General features: G+C 31.0%; 1 protein-coding gene across 1 annotated transcript; it reads right to left on the bottom strand.

Moving 5' to 3' along the window:
* Positions 1-2,799: 2,799 nt before the first annotated feature.
* Positions 2,800-6,307, bottom strand: LOC110661776 (lysine histidine transporter-like 8). Its single transcript, XM_021820528.2, has 5 exons — positions 5,543-6,307; positions 5,316-5,452; positions 4,773-5,200; positions 3,651-3,782; positions 2,800-3,480 (listed from the first exon to the last, which is right to left on the bottom strand). Exons 1-5 carry the CDS (start codon positions 6,139-6,141, stop codon positions 2,992-2,994), a joined length of 1,785 nt encoding a protein of 594 aa, XP_021676220.1. The 5' UTR covers positions 6,142-6,307; the 3' UTR covers positions 2,800-2,991.
* Between the last annotated feature and the right edge of the window lie 8,666 nt (positions 6,308-14,973).

Here is a 14,973-nt window from a genome sequence, read left to right as displayed (position 1 = left end):
CTATCACATTATTAGAGTGATAGTTGGGCGAGGCGATGTAGCCATGAAGAAAATAGCATCAGCTGAAAATCCATCTGATCCATTCACTAAGCCTATGTCACAAACTCAGCTAGACCAACATCTTGAGAAGATGGGTCTAAGATATTGTAATGAATGGCTCTAGTGCTAATGGGAGATTGTTAGTAGTATGCCCTAGAGCATATCATTTAGTATGTATCTTGTACATGTTTTATTAATAAAAGACATTTTCACTTTTCTGTTTATATAATATATTTATGTGTAATAGAAAAGATCCATTGATATTTTGTTAGAATTTCTATTCTTAAGTTGTTAAGAATATGAGTGACAGTATTTCTAGCACAAAGTATCATAAATTGGTTCACAATCGAGGATACTTCACACAGGACATGACTTATCCAGAAATATTGTATTCATGTTTGTTCCCAATGTATTTATATGAGATATAAATAAGATGAAATGGTGAGTCTCATGCCATATAACAAACATGATAGGCACTTATGCATGATAAGTAGGCCGAACCAGTGACATTTTTGGCAAGCACATGGAGTTTACTCTTGTCAATGCATTGTCATAAATCATATCAGTGCATATAATCTTTAGACCTGAGATAGCACAATTATCTTGTATATAGGTGGTTTGAGTTTGATACTGCTTTCATACTTGTACTGTGTATGGGTATATGGGCATGTGTTGGCTCCTACTAGTTATATATGGAGATAGGTGTTGATCAAGATGGAATCTATTACCCTAAGTAAATAGGGATAAAATCCTATGTTCATTTAATTGTTCTTGATGTTTCAAGTTCCTGGCTATGACAGATTGATTTAATCAGAAAAGAGTTTCTAATGAGAATCTTTTTAATCAAGAACTGGAATTAAAAGAGAATATAATATTCATAGTAAATGGGGTTTGACATAAACCATGACTCCAGCTCGAATTAGGATTTTGTAAGAGAGAGATTCTAGTGCATGGTAACATATGATAAAAGGTTCATTTAAGGTATTCCTTATTACTTATTGGGTGGCCATGGCATGCTATGCTAGGTGTTAACCATGGTCTATGAGGTGCATAAAATGATTTAGAGAAATCATTTATGGTAAGAAAGAGTTCTGATGATATTAAGAGTTGATATCATATCTCATTGCCAATTAGTGATGAGCCTAGTGAGTCACATACATACACAAGTAATCACCAAGTTAAATGTGATTTAATTAATTAATTAAAGAGTTTAATTGATTAATTAAATAGGTTTGGTTTGCAATAAGATTGCAAAGTCCCTAGTATGGCTTGAAACCAAATCTAGGTTATTGGATGTATAGTATAAGTTAAATTTATATTTAAAGTGCTTAAATATGAATTTAATCATGAGAAATTAATTAATAAAGATTAATTAATTAATTTATATTTAATATAAATTGATTAGAAGAGGAGAAATAATTATTTTGGGTTAAGAACTCAAAATTAAAACACAAGGATAATTTGGTCATTTCACAGGGTGACATGTGGCACCATGAGATGGTGACACATGGCACTACACATAAGATTGCCATTTGTCTTCCAATTATGTAAGATGATCAAAGTCAAGATTAAATCTAGCTTTGACACTTGGCATAATGTGATTGGGTCAAATTAAAATATGATGCAATCAGAAAATGACATGTGGCAAGAGTTTTAAGTGGTGACCTAGCTATAAAAGGAAAAGGATGAAAGAACAAAAAAACATTCTAATTTTTATCAAAAGGTGCCACCACCTCTTGTCCTCTTCCTCTCTTCTTCTTCATCTCTCATCAATTCAAAGAGAATTGCCAACATTCTCTTGAATTAAAATTGCTAGAAATCATTTCTAGTGTCCAATATACATCTGCAACCTCTCTAAAAGGCAAAACCTCAATTTCTAATTGATTGGAAAGGCTTGAGAAGCTGTTCAAGGGGCTGCCATTGGTGATCTTGGTGTGGACAAGCTAGAGGGACAACATCTGGTGTCCCAGGTGCTTCCCAAAGGTACCAAACACATCAACGGTGCATCAAAAGGTTAGTGCACATGTTCTTGATTTAATCTAGGGTTCTAATGAATTAATCTGTTAATTCAAAAATCTTAAATGGCAAATGTAGATCTAAAAACATATTAAAAGTATTTTAATATGCTATTGAACATTGAAATCAAATAGGTAAATAATGAATCTTGCATGATGCATGAGACCTTAGAAGAAAAATTTTGGATTCAATGATCTAAACTAATATTTTTCATGCTTCCGCTCCTACAGAGATGCCACTAAAAAATGCTTATAGTAAACATATTGTTAGTCCCTCTCAATCTCCTCTAAACATAACTCAATATATTTACTACTTTAACTATTATACCACAAGGGATATCTTCAACTACAATGGACAATATCCCATTCCTCTTGAATATGCCCTTCTCCAACTTATGCCGAAGTCTCTTTCCCTCCATGGGATTGTAATGGGCAAGAGTCCTTCATTAATGAGGAAAGTCAAATCCCAAGCAATTGGCAAAGCCATTCACTATATTGGCTAAAAGCCAAATAACCTTTTCACCATTATCCTATTTGTAGTGTTAGTAACCTCAATACTAATCTAATTAGGAATCGCACACAATTTAGGAATAACCCTAAAATATGAGTTATACACAGCATAGGAAATAATCTTCCACCTATTGAGAAATTTTCCTTTCAAATAAGAAAAATATACCTCTCAAAATTTTATTAGGACTTTGTGTCATAATTCTAACAACAAACATCCCACATAATTATAAAATCATTAATATTAAAAAGAAATAATTGTATATTGAAAGAGAGAATTGTATTTTTAAAAAATAATATTGTGGTATTATATTTATTTTCTTTTTCGAAAATAAATTTTACAATTACACAAGAACAAATAAAAATTAAAACCATACCTAGAATTACAAATTTTTCTCACTCCATTCTAAATTAACGACACTATATTCAATTATTGTGGATTGAAGAAGCTAACTTTAGTACCAGTGCTAACAACAACATATATCCCAGCAGCAATCAGAGCCCCACTGAGAGCTAAACCAAAGATTCCCAGTCCCCAGTTAAGGAACCACATTGAGCTATACACCTTTGGTTTCTTCATCTTAAGCCACATGAAACATGGATAGGCCAATGTCACTGGCAATGCTATTCCTCCTATTAAACCAGCAAAACTTCCCAAGAATGGGATTGCCACTGCCACGAAAAAGCATAGGTACCCGACCAATGCGCGGATTATTGCTCGGAGCCACCACGGGCATGGCTTCTTCATTCTCTTGGTATACAATGACTCCAAATCATCAAACGTTGGCATTCCATAGATTTGGAATGAGCTCATTGCATTAATTATGACAAATAGACTAGTCAATCCTAGAATAAATCTTGAGGTGTCTCTTCCATGGAATGCAAATAAAGCTGTTAGCATGCCCCCATTTGGTGGTATCTACAAGTCAAGAACAAAAAGATCATATTAGATATGAGCGCTATATATATATATATATATATATATATATATATATATATATATATATATATATATATATATATATATATATATATCTTCATAAAAAGGACAAGTTGTACAATTTTGAAGAAAGTGAAAGCAGCTAATACCATTTGACCATAAGCCCAATAGCCTCCAATCGCAAGGGGAAATAGACACATTGCAATAAGTGCATAAGCCACCTTGACACCCTTCCACATGGGCACTCGTGATGGATGCTTCTCACTTGAAGGCATTGTAGCCTGCAAAAATAGAACAATTGAATCAAGGAATTGCATTTAAAATGTTTATCTTAATTATACATGAAAGCAAAGTTTCAACTTTGACTTCCTACATACACTAATAGTCGCAGACTCTCATATGGGGCGCAATTTTCCAACAAGAAAAGTCTAGTAGTATTACATGCATATGGCTTGTGAAGTTCAACAACTTCGGCTTGTTGCTAAAAAAATATCCACACTTATGCCTAACTTATTTATATGCAATACGATTGCATGCATTTTTTTTTTTTTCAAGAAGAAATTAAGGGGGAAAAATAAAGGAATGAGTTCTATAGGGTCAAAAGGTTTTAATAAGGTCTAACTCAACCTTACACACTTGCTCCTTTTCCAAGAAAATAAGCTTTTGCAAGAAAGGAAACAACAGAGAAAGTCAACAACCAGGAAGGGAAAACAAAATTAATAATAATAATAATAATAATAATAAAATTCATTGTCAATAATTGTCAAGTAAGCTGTTATTCCTTAAATTATGAATGACCAAGCCATAAAAGAAAATTCAATTTAAGAACATTGAAAACTTCAATTCCATTTTTTAATTGATACCTTAAATCAAGAAGTTGAATGAAATCTCAGTTTTGCTCTAAAATTTTTTTTATCTCATATCTAGATAAATTTATTTTTAAATGTCTCTCAACTAACTCAAAATTTTCTATTTAAGTTGACGAAAAAGAAAATTAAATAATAATTTTTAACCCAAATAGGCCCAATTATTATTTTATATTTTTTCAAAAGATAAGCCTATTTAAACTTAAACAAAAAATTAAATTGAGATAAAATTTACAAATAGATTTATTTAATTTAGATGTGGACGAAAAATTCAGGATGAAATTGAACTTTGCACTGACAAAACTCCAAAGTTTAAAAGAAAAGAAAAAGTAGAAGACAACGTCTAACATTGTACTCTCTTATTCTCAATTACAAAATTTGCATATATACGATTTTTAGACATACCTGAATTTCAAGTATGAGATTGTGACCTCTAAAGGCAAAAGCAATGATCCCAAGCGCATTTAAGATATCAAAAGTCCTTTCTATGTCACTGGAAGCACGCACAGGGTTGTATGATACCCCAGGCATCCTACCTTCAGCGACAGAAACCGCCCATATAAGCGTACAATACCCAACAGCAGTGATGGCTCCAACTAGCGAAACACCAGCAATGGAGTTCATGTTTGGAAGCTGAGACAGAACAACTGCAGCGCACGTAAACACCAAGTACCATTCTACAGTTGTTAATGTCTTGACGTTGCATGTCTCCCCACATACTGTCTGGAAGAACATTTTTGATGTCGATCCTCCTATGATGATTAGAGCAATACATGTCCCTGCCGATAGATACATGATTGGGAGAAGCGCAAGCCACTTTGATAACTTCTCACCTGAACCATTGAATTGAAACGAGTTATGTATCAAACACTTAGTAATGAAACCCAATAAAGCAAAGAGAGAGAAGTTCAGAGCAAATATTTGCTAAAAAAGCACTATTACACTTACCAAAGGTAGCGTTTGCGAGCTGCATATATCTGCTGTATCGAATGCCCTGTTCTACAGATTCATGGAGTTGAACCAGGAGAAAAAGAGTGTACAATTGCCAAATAAATGTTAAGGTCATGTATATGACTCCCCAGGCCCTGTAACCAAACATCAAAAGAATATTGTTCACACTGCTTGCTATAATTTGTTTGAAACAAACCCAGAAAATATAAATTCTTCTCACTTACCAACCAAGGGTGGTGAAAGCAACAGGGAGGACAAGTGCTTGAACACCAATCCCTGAGCAAAGACAGTGAAACGCTGCGTAGTATTTGTTCCCATTTCGGGACTCAGTGATTGGAAGCCAAGCATCTTGAGGGTCTAGCTTAGTAAGTTTGAGAGCCCTTCTGATGGGGCTACCTAAAGGGGTAATAAACCTAGGTGTTCGCAGTCTTGGAGTTGAGATCTTCGGAGTTGAGGTCCTTGGGGTTCTGTTTGTACTTGCAGGTTGAATATGATCACCGGTAGAGAGCAAAGGTGATCGAGACAATGATGGAGAGTGGAACTGTGAAGGAGGAGCTGATATAGGAGGCGTTGATGCTGCGACATTGGCTTGTTTTGGTGTCGCAGGAGTGGAGGCTTGTTTTGGTGTCGCAGGAGTTGAGGTCCTTGGCGTTCTGTTTGCGCTTGCAGGCTGAACATGATCACTGGTGGAGAGCAGTGGTGATCTAGACAAGGAAGGAGAGTGAAACTGTGAAGGAGGAGCTGATATAGGAGGCGATGATGCTGCGACAGAGCCTTGTTTTGGTGTCGCAGGAGTGGAGCCAAATTCAAGAACATCAGCCATTTTCTTTTCTAAGGCTGCCCTGAAGCTAGGGGTTACTACCTATGTTCCAAACACAACAAAAAAAAGTTAAACTATATATAGACCTTGGATTTCAAGATTTTGGTACTATATTATACTACTGCTACAGCTGCTCAAGGGTGCAAAATGGAGTAAAATATTTAGAAAATTAGCCATGCTGGGTGTAAAAATAAGTATACAATATATTCTACTTGCAATCAAGGACACGGAAAACGATCGAAGCAGCCAACCAAATTCGTCAAACAAAGGCCTTTCCCAAATTCTTTATACAATCGCCGGTCATATCAAGCTGCTTGACAAAATTTTGGTCAAAATTTCTTACCCATTCACTAAAAAAAGCAGCCCTCGTCATCTCCCTGTCCTTGACTTGGAAAGTTGGAATTAGTCCCAAGGCTAATGTATGCAATATTGAAACCATTAGTAGGTAAAAATTACTTAAAAACCTTTGCCAGTATAATTCTTTTTCATGTTTTTTAAAGGATTATACATGGTTTGTGATCTATATGTTGTGTCAACAATTAGTCACGAGTGACTGTTTTGCTTGTGTGAGAGTGGATTTGAAGTTTAGGTTTGTAGTTTATCAAATATTTGTGGTATTATTAGATGAAATGCAAAAATTATTAAGTGTAATGAGATAGGCTTTGGTCCACATGACAAACGAAATTACAATCTATATATATATATATTGTGGGATAGAGAAGAACGTGTAAGACAGCACACACAGGATGAAGGATTCTTTGAAAGGAGAATATATAGTAGTATTTAAAAATGAAATCCATAATGCTCGCATGTTCACGGGCTTAATCTCTTGAATATAAGGCAGCTAATTTGCCAGTAGGATACCATCCTAGAAACGTTAACAGCTGTATTATGTACTATTATACATTTTCCTTTTTTTTATTCTATATAATGAAATTTAGATATAAAATAAATAAAATTAATATATTTATAATTTAAATTTATGATACAATAAATTTAAGTTTATTTTAAAATAAATAAATAAATAATGATTTTATGATAATAGATTGATTATTTTTAGATATTCAATTTAATTTAATAAATTTGAATAATATGTAATTAGATTATTGATATATTTAATAATTACACAAACATCAAAAGTCAGATTTTATAAATTGGTGTTCGGTGTGTGTCTATATATATATATATATATATATATATATATATATTTTTTTTTTGAAAAATTAGAATTTTTAAATTCTAAAAATAATGTTATTTATATAAACTATTAATTAAATATATAAAATTAAATAAGTTTGTACGATTCAAGTATAGTAATAATTGACTTTGATATAGATAATTTTAGCCTCTATTTGTTTCGCAAAAAATAAATTATATATAAAAGATAATTTTTATTATTTGATTGTAATATTAAATTAATAATATGTATTTATATTATATATATATATATATACACACACACATAAGTGTTTTAACATCTTAATAAGATTGTGAAAATTAGAAAAATAATTTACCCTTTTGAAAAAATAAGTAACTTTTTAAAAAATTTATTTAATTTTTTCTTTTGATCAGAAAAATATTTTTATTTGACTTACTTTTTTAATACTCTAAACGATAAAACAATAAAAAAATATTTATAAAAAAGTATTTTTTGTAAAATAAATGAAGCTTTAATTAATAAAATTTGAAATAAATTTAAATATTCAAATATAATTAAATAAATTTTGAGATCAAGCATGATAATTTTTACTAAAAATAGTATATTTTGCTTATTTTATATTATCGAGTATGAATGATGCAACTTATTCCATTTGCAAACAAAAAGTTGAACAGGCCTTCTTATACAGTAAAAAAGACATTAGCTGTAATTCATGCATGTTATAAGACAAAGAAGACAGAGTTGTATTTATTTATTTACTTTTGTGCGTAAAGGGCAGAAAAGAATGGAAAAGAAGACTATTGTTGAATTCAAATAAGGTCTGCTGCCCCTGATGTAGATGAAACATCGCTGATTGTTCCTTAATTGTGTGCTTAGAACCTCCTATTCTTAAGCTCTTTCCACGTGAATGAAGTAGCAGACAGTCATAAAATAAAGTTTTGTCCAAAAACTACAACTCATGCTTGTTAATTTCTTTCTGGTCCAAAAGTTTTGTTTCATTTCGTCCAAAATATCACTTGTTCCAATCACAACAGTCTTCGGTCCATTTTTACCAACCGATTCGACTCATTTCAACCAAGATGTAATGTGTATTTGAGAAAATGGGTCAATTGATCCTTATTTTCTTCAAAATTTTTTTATATATATACATATTTATAAATGTTGACCCCTCATAAATTTAGTTATTAAATTTTTTTTTTGATAAAATTTAAAATTAATTAAGACAAAAAAATATGCTATATATTTAAAAGTTTATATAATTTTAAAATTTTACTATAACTTTTTCAATCATAAACTTTATCAAAATAAATTGGTATAATTATACATGTGATAAATTGATAAATGGTTTTTAATTATTTATACAAAGAGATATGTATTTGATATCATTTATAATTATGTAATTTTTTTTTCTGGTACAGTTTTGAGGGTATTAAATTTCGTCAGTCTAATTATAAGATATTAATATTATGTTTTTAATTTTTATATGATATTTTTTTATTTATTTCTTATATATTTACTCTAGAAAAATAAAATTCCTAAATCCGCTACTAGTAAGTGGTTTGTTATAACTGCATATTTATTATATAAAAAAAAAAGTCTACTAGTAAGTGGTTTGTTACAGCTGCATATTTATTATAAAAAAAAAAGTGAAATATGATATTTAATGTCTATAAATTTATTTTTTATGTATATAAAAAAGTCAACATTATTGTCAAACTTATAAATTTTGCTTAACCTAATTTGATTTGGTGGCTAAAGTATATCACTCAACTAATAAAATCATACTTGGAGTCCCACGCAACTCCCACTCAAACAAAGGGACCTTATATAAATTTTATTACCATGCTCTTACCTTTATATATATATATATATATATATATATATATATATATATATATATATATCATCTCATAAGGTTTATTACACATGGCCACTGTACACCACTCCCACTCTATTATCACAATAGCTACCCCAACTTAGTCATTATCATCATTACTCACTCATTATCATTATTATAACCACCCATTTATTATTACCACCTTCATTACCACTTAGCCATCAGTTATCGCAACCGTTAACACTTGTTATTAAAATTATAAATAAACTAAATAATAAAATAAAAACTATCATTAGATTATATTATTTATATTTTTATTTTATTTATAAATACACTTAAATTTTCAAACTTAAATCCAAGAGGAAAGCCATGATTTTTGTAACAAGTACTTACAATATGTTTTTATATCCCAAACAGTAAGTGCAATATTTGATTGGCCACTGGATTGACCTTTATCGATATGAGTATTGTCATGAGATTGAATATTGGAGCCAGTTCCATAAGGTTTCTTTTAAGTGTTAGCGGTATTGTTGATTAAATTATTGATGACTTCATCATTCACAACTTCATTAATAAACACATTCGATTTTAGACCATGACTATTTGACATCTGTCTTTCTTGTTGAACTACTAAAGAAAACACTTCGTTAATGGAAGGCAGATGGGCCATTAACATGATTTGTGATTTTACATTTGCCAATCATCCTTTTGATAATTTTTCATAATTGTGAGATCAACATATGTAATAAAGTCATAAAATTATTCTTGAAATATCCATTTTAATGATTTACTAATATATTTTCAGAACTTTTTAGATCAGAAAGTCTAAAGCTTGAATTATTATCTTATATATTAATTAAATGTTTAATATAAAATAAGGCTTATACTTGTTCTTATTTCGAGTCAGTGATTACTTAACAACAAGAGCAACTTTCTGAAGGTATAAGGTTTGTTGCAACTTTCTAAAAGATAATGGAAAGGACTCAAAGCTAACTATAAATATCAGTGAATGAAGGGAAAATAAAATTCATCCATTTTCTTTGTTATTTTCACCAAGCAATAAGATGAATTAATTATAAATTATATATATATATATATATATATATATATATATATATATATATATATATATATATATATTTAATATTTTATGAGTAAATTTCGAGCATATAAATCTTAATAAACTTTATTTATATTTATCGAAATTCCTTTAAATGTTGATAATTTAATTGAGTAGTTTATATATTATATTCTTATGATATGCCAATATTTGAATTATCATATTAATAAAAAATGCGAAACAATTGAATAACCAACCGCCAACGGTATTGTCAAAATTGCAAAAATTAAGCACCTTATAAAAATTTATATTAATATATGAAATTACACTTTTATCAATAAAAAAAAATCTCATAAATTTTAAAAGAAAATATAAAAAAAATTAAAAATTTATAATTTTACTCTAAACTAAAAACAGTTATCAATTAAACTCTTGACATGGCAATTAAGAAAAGCTGACGTTATAATTTCATTATTTTAATAACGGGTAACTTGACAGTTGGGTATAATTACATAATTTTCAGTAATCTAAAGTTTAATTGATAATTTTTTTAATTCAGAAAAATTACAAATTTTTAAAAAGTTCATATATATTCATTAAACGTCCATTAAATTCTGTTAATTTAATTGAGTAATTTATATGATATTTTTATGATATGTCAATATCTGAAAATATCATATCAATTAAAAAATGCAAAACAATTGAATATCCAACGGCCAGCGGTATTGTCAAGCTCGCTACAAATTAAGGACCTTGTATAAATTTATTACCATGTTCACACCTTAAAATTTTTTAAAAAATAAAAGAAATAAAATCTTATCTCATAGTTATGTACCCCAAACGTATGCATATTGGATAATCATCTTTAAATTTTATTTTTTTAAAAACAAAAATATTTTAAATAGTATTTTTTTTATATTAATGGACTTTTATTTTTTAAAAAACAAAAATATTTTAAATAGTATTTTTTTATATTAATGGACTTTTATTTTTTAAAAAACAAAAATATTTTAAATAGTATTGTTTTTATATTAATGGACCTTTATTCTATAATATTAGAGTTATGTTAAAAACTGTAAAGTTTCGAATTCAAATTTTAATTAAAATTAATTATATTAAAAAAATATATATGCTTACATTTCGTTCTTTTATTTTATGTTTTTAGTAATAAAATTGCAATTTATTTTATTTTATTTAGGATTTTCATTAATAAAATTTTTTATTACATTAAAATAAAATTATCATAAAATATCCTATATTAGATAGGTCTGTGAAGGAGAAGAATCAATCAACCATATATTCCATAATCCAACTTACCAAAAACTTCAAGATAAATTGTCAACTATATTTTTCAATTTTTTTTTAAAGTAAAAACTGTAGCTGATAGATACTGTTAAATAATGAAATTCAATCATTCAAAATAGACTTCTATAACAGTTCAATTTGCAAATGCATTTGACCGTTTTCTGTATTCAGCTCATGTCACGGATATACGCCAATAGGTTGGTGCGCCATTTGGCAATGTTTCTGGGTTGAGAGTTTGAGCCACAAAGAGATTAGATCTACGGGTTTAGATTGTTTCGTCTTTAAATAATTTTCAATATTATATCTTTTTTTATTGAATTTTGATCAAATGGTTTCAAATGTTAGTTGATTTGAATTATCTATCAAAATTGTTATAAAATAAAAAATGAGTTAATTTATAGATTATAGACCATTTCATGCTAAAATGCATTGAGGCAGTGAATATATAATATGCTTTGAGGCGTAATGAATCACAATTTAAAATATTAATTGCTTTCACTAAATTGCTGCAAAATTATGAAAATATATCTTAAGGATACAATAAAATTTGAAATCTGCCGATAGCAACTCTTGAAAATTTCCCTTAAGAACTCTTTATATGAACCGAATTTAGATAAACTAGAAGAAACGAAGAAGAAAAAGAAATAAAAATAGTATATATATGAATTAAAAAACTCATCTATATTTATAGAGAATAAAAAGTCATGACACTTTTTTTAGATAGACATGTCGCAAGGAGTTTTGCGGTCGCCTGAACGAACCCTCACCGAAGTGGAAAAGAATGAGGAGTCGCCACCTTAATTTTGAGAGAAACTAAAGAAAACCATTTGTAAAGACAAAGTGAAATAAAACCACTTCAAAACAGAGATTCTAAGTTCGGGGTCCGTAAACGGGTGGGGAAGGTGTTAGGCACCCCACCTCGTCCCTTAATTAGGGTAAGTAGATTTAACTTCGCACTCTTTATAAATTAGTTAGGAGAACTTGAATGGGAATGTTAATCCTTTTAACAAAAAGGAATATTTAATTTTTCACTAAAGTCGGATTACCCAAATACATAAGTAAATGAGACAACCTTAGTGAGTTATTGTTGTATTGTTAATTTTGTTTAAAGGGGGCTATTTGGTTAAAATTCAATTTGAGAATCGGATAAGAACTCTCCTCCAATCTCTTTTAAAAATTTTGAATTGAGAATCGGATAAGAACTCTCCTCCGATCTCTTTTAATATTTATTAAAATTTTAGCTTGAGGATCGGATAAGGACTCTCCTCCGATCTCTTTTAATGTTTATTAAAATTTTAGCTTGAGGATCGGATAATGACTCTCCTCCGACCTCTTTTAATATTTATTAAAATTTTAGCTCGAGGATCGGATAAGAACTCTCCTCCAACCTATTTATTAAAATTTTAGCTCGAGGATCGGATAAGAACTCTCCTCCGACCTCTTTTAAGTTGTTTGTTAAAGTTTTAGGTGAGAATCGGATAAGAAACCCTCATCCGATCTCTTTTAAAATTATTTGCTGAAATTCTGGTTGAGGATCAGATAAAGACTCCTTTCTGCTCTCTTCTATTTAAACGGTAGTCGGATAAGGGTCTTTCCGATCTCTCTAAATTTTACCTATCGGGAGGACCTAAGGCTAAGGGTTCTGACGTTCAAAGGTGTCAGGGGGCCTGAGCAAGGCTTCTTTAGCTTATTGGTACCTTAGGACTGGACAGGGGATACCAAACCGAATCCTCCAACCTTCTTATATGGTCACCTCACCAGCATTTTTTTTAATAGTCGATCTATTCTATTTAGTTATCCAGGGTTTGGTTTTTACTCTATTTTATGACGTCTTGCCTAATGATCTATTGAGTTATTCTAGTGACTCGGCTTTACCATTCTCCTGGCTTATTATTTAGACCTTTCATTATTCCAAAGGGACTTCTTAAGTTGCCGTTACCTACATTTCATCCAACCACTTATACATTACTCGGGACTAGATGACTTGCGTTCGGAAATAATAAAGATTAATAAAGGTATGGATTAGCCGACACGGAAATAAACTGGAGCACAACCTTTCTTTGTATTTTTTCTAACGTGATATGAACTTAAAGAAAATAACATACATAAAGAAAGAAGAAAGGAAATACGTAAAACAAGAACTAAACTTAATACAATGGCAATATGAACACTGACTTGTAAGGAGTCGAATCTAATGAACTAACTACAGAATCACAAAACGCGATAAGATTGCAAGTTGATAGCCGGGAGACTAAGGTTCGCCTTGGAACAAAGAGTGCTTCACTAAATGCAATCGAGTCAGAATTGTACCCGAGTTTAACTGAGATTGAGCATGGACGATGGAAGTGAAAATAAGGATAACAAGGAACTGAAAAATGTGAACGCTACGGGATAATGAACGAGTTGAAAATGGAGAGTTTCAGTGTTCAAAATCTTTTAAGAAACACTTCAGAAAACTGGTTCCAAAAGTTCTTCTTATGAAAGCAGAGTAACGATCTGAATTAAATTTCAGAGTTCTTCCGCTATAGTAACTTCCTCCTTTTTTTGTCCGTCCTTTGAACAGTTTTCATGCAGGTATTTATAGGAACCAGGTGCTCCTCATGAAGGGTCAGGATCTATTTCGAGGGAGATGGAGGGTCAGGATTTCGAATGACATGATCTGAGGCTCAGGAATTAAAGAGGATCAGAACGGACGGCTGAGATCCCCTTTAGAATATTTGTCATTTTCTTCTTCTAATCTGACGGTCCTAAATTCTCTTGTCCGGCGATCCAGAAATTTGGGAGTGAAGGGTCTTGATCTTGTCGTTTTCTTCTTCGATCCGAAATCGTAAGCTCGTCCTTACAAGTAAGATCAACGGTGGAGATTAGGATGTACTGTATTTGTCTGATGTACGCATGTCAGAAATGCGGGCGATTCTGGGGCGTGCGGTTGAGATTTCTCCTGCAATGCTTTAACTACTTCGGCTCTGATTATGACGATAATTGCCAGGAGCTGTCTTATTCTTTTTTGTCTCCCGACCTCCCCCCTTTTTCAATCTTTTCAACATGATCCTTTTTCGATCTCTCATACTGGTCTCCCCTCTTCCGATCTCTATCATTCCAATCCTTCCCTCAATCAGGCCTGGTCCGGTCAAAGCATTAATTCCCCTTGATTCGGCGTCAAGCCGTTTTACGCTTAGCAATAAATGCCCGATTTTCCCCTATATACCCCTGACAGAAGAGACTTTCCTCATTCGATTTTCCTCTCTTCCTTCTTACTTTCCAGTTCTATTTGCTCGTGAAGTTCCGCCATGATTGTGGTCATTAATCCCTTTCCGATGGACCTCTTTATTCCCTGACTGAAAATTTACGACCCCGGTGATCGAATAATCGTGATGACCTTATCTGATGATGGTGAGAGAACTGGACCAATTAACCGATCTGGATCGCGGACCTTGATCGTGCCGATCTCGAGTCGTTCGACCGGTATAATCG

The sequence above is a fragment of the Hevea brasiliensis genome, chromosome 1 (genome assembly GCF_030052815.1).
Source record: "Hevea brasiliensis isolate MT/VB/25A 57/8 chromosome 1, ASM3005281v1, whole genome shotgun sequence".
Lineage (NCBI taxonomy): Eukaryota > Viridiplantae > Streptophyta > Magnoliopsida > Malpighiales > Euphorbiaceae > Hevea > Hevea brasiliensis.
The sequence above is the reverse complement of the archived record's forward strand: the minus strand, read 5'-3'. Positions and strand labels throughout refer to the sequence as shown.

What these genes read in the sequence shown, in the direction of transcription:
- LOC110661776 (XM_021820528.2), bottom strand. Translation starts at nt 6,141, where the DNA reads ATGGCTGATGTTCTTGAATTTGGCTCCACTCCTGCGACACCAAAACAA. An exon ending in GCTTTCACCACCCTTGGTTG is followed by an intron (nt 5,453 to 5,542) that starts GTAAGTGAGAAG and finishes GTTTGGTTACAG; the next exon opens with GGCCTGGGGAGTCATATACA. An exon ending in GCTCGCAAACGCTACCTTTG is followed by an intron (nt 5,201 to 5,315) that starts GTAAGTGTAATA and finishes TCAATGGTTCAG; the next exon opens with GTGAGAAGTTATCAAAGTGG.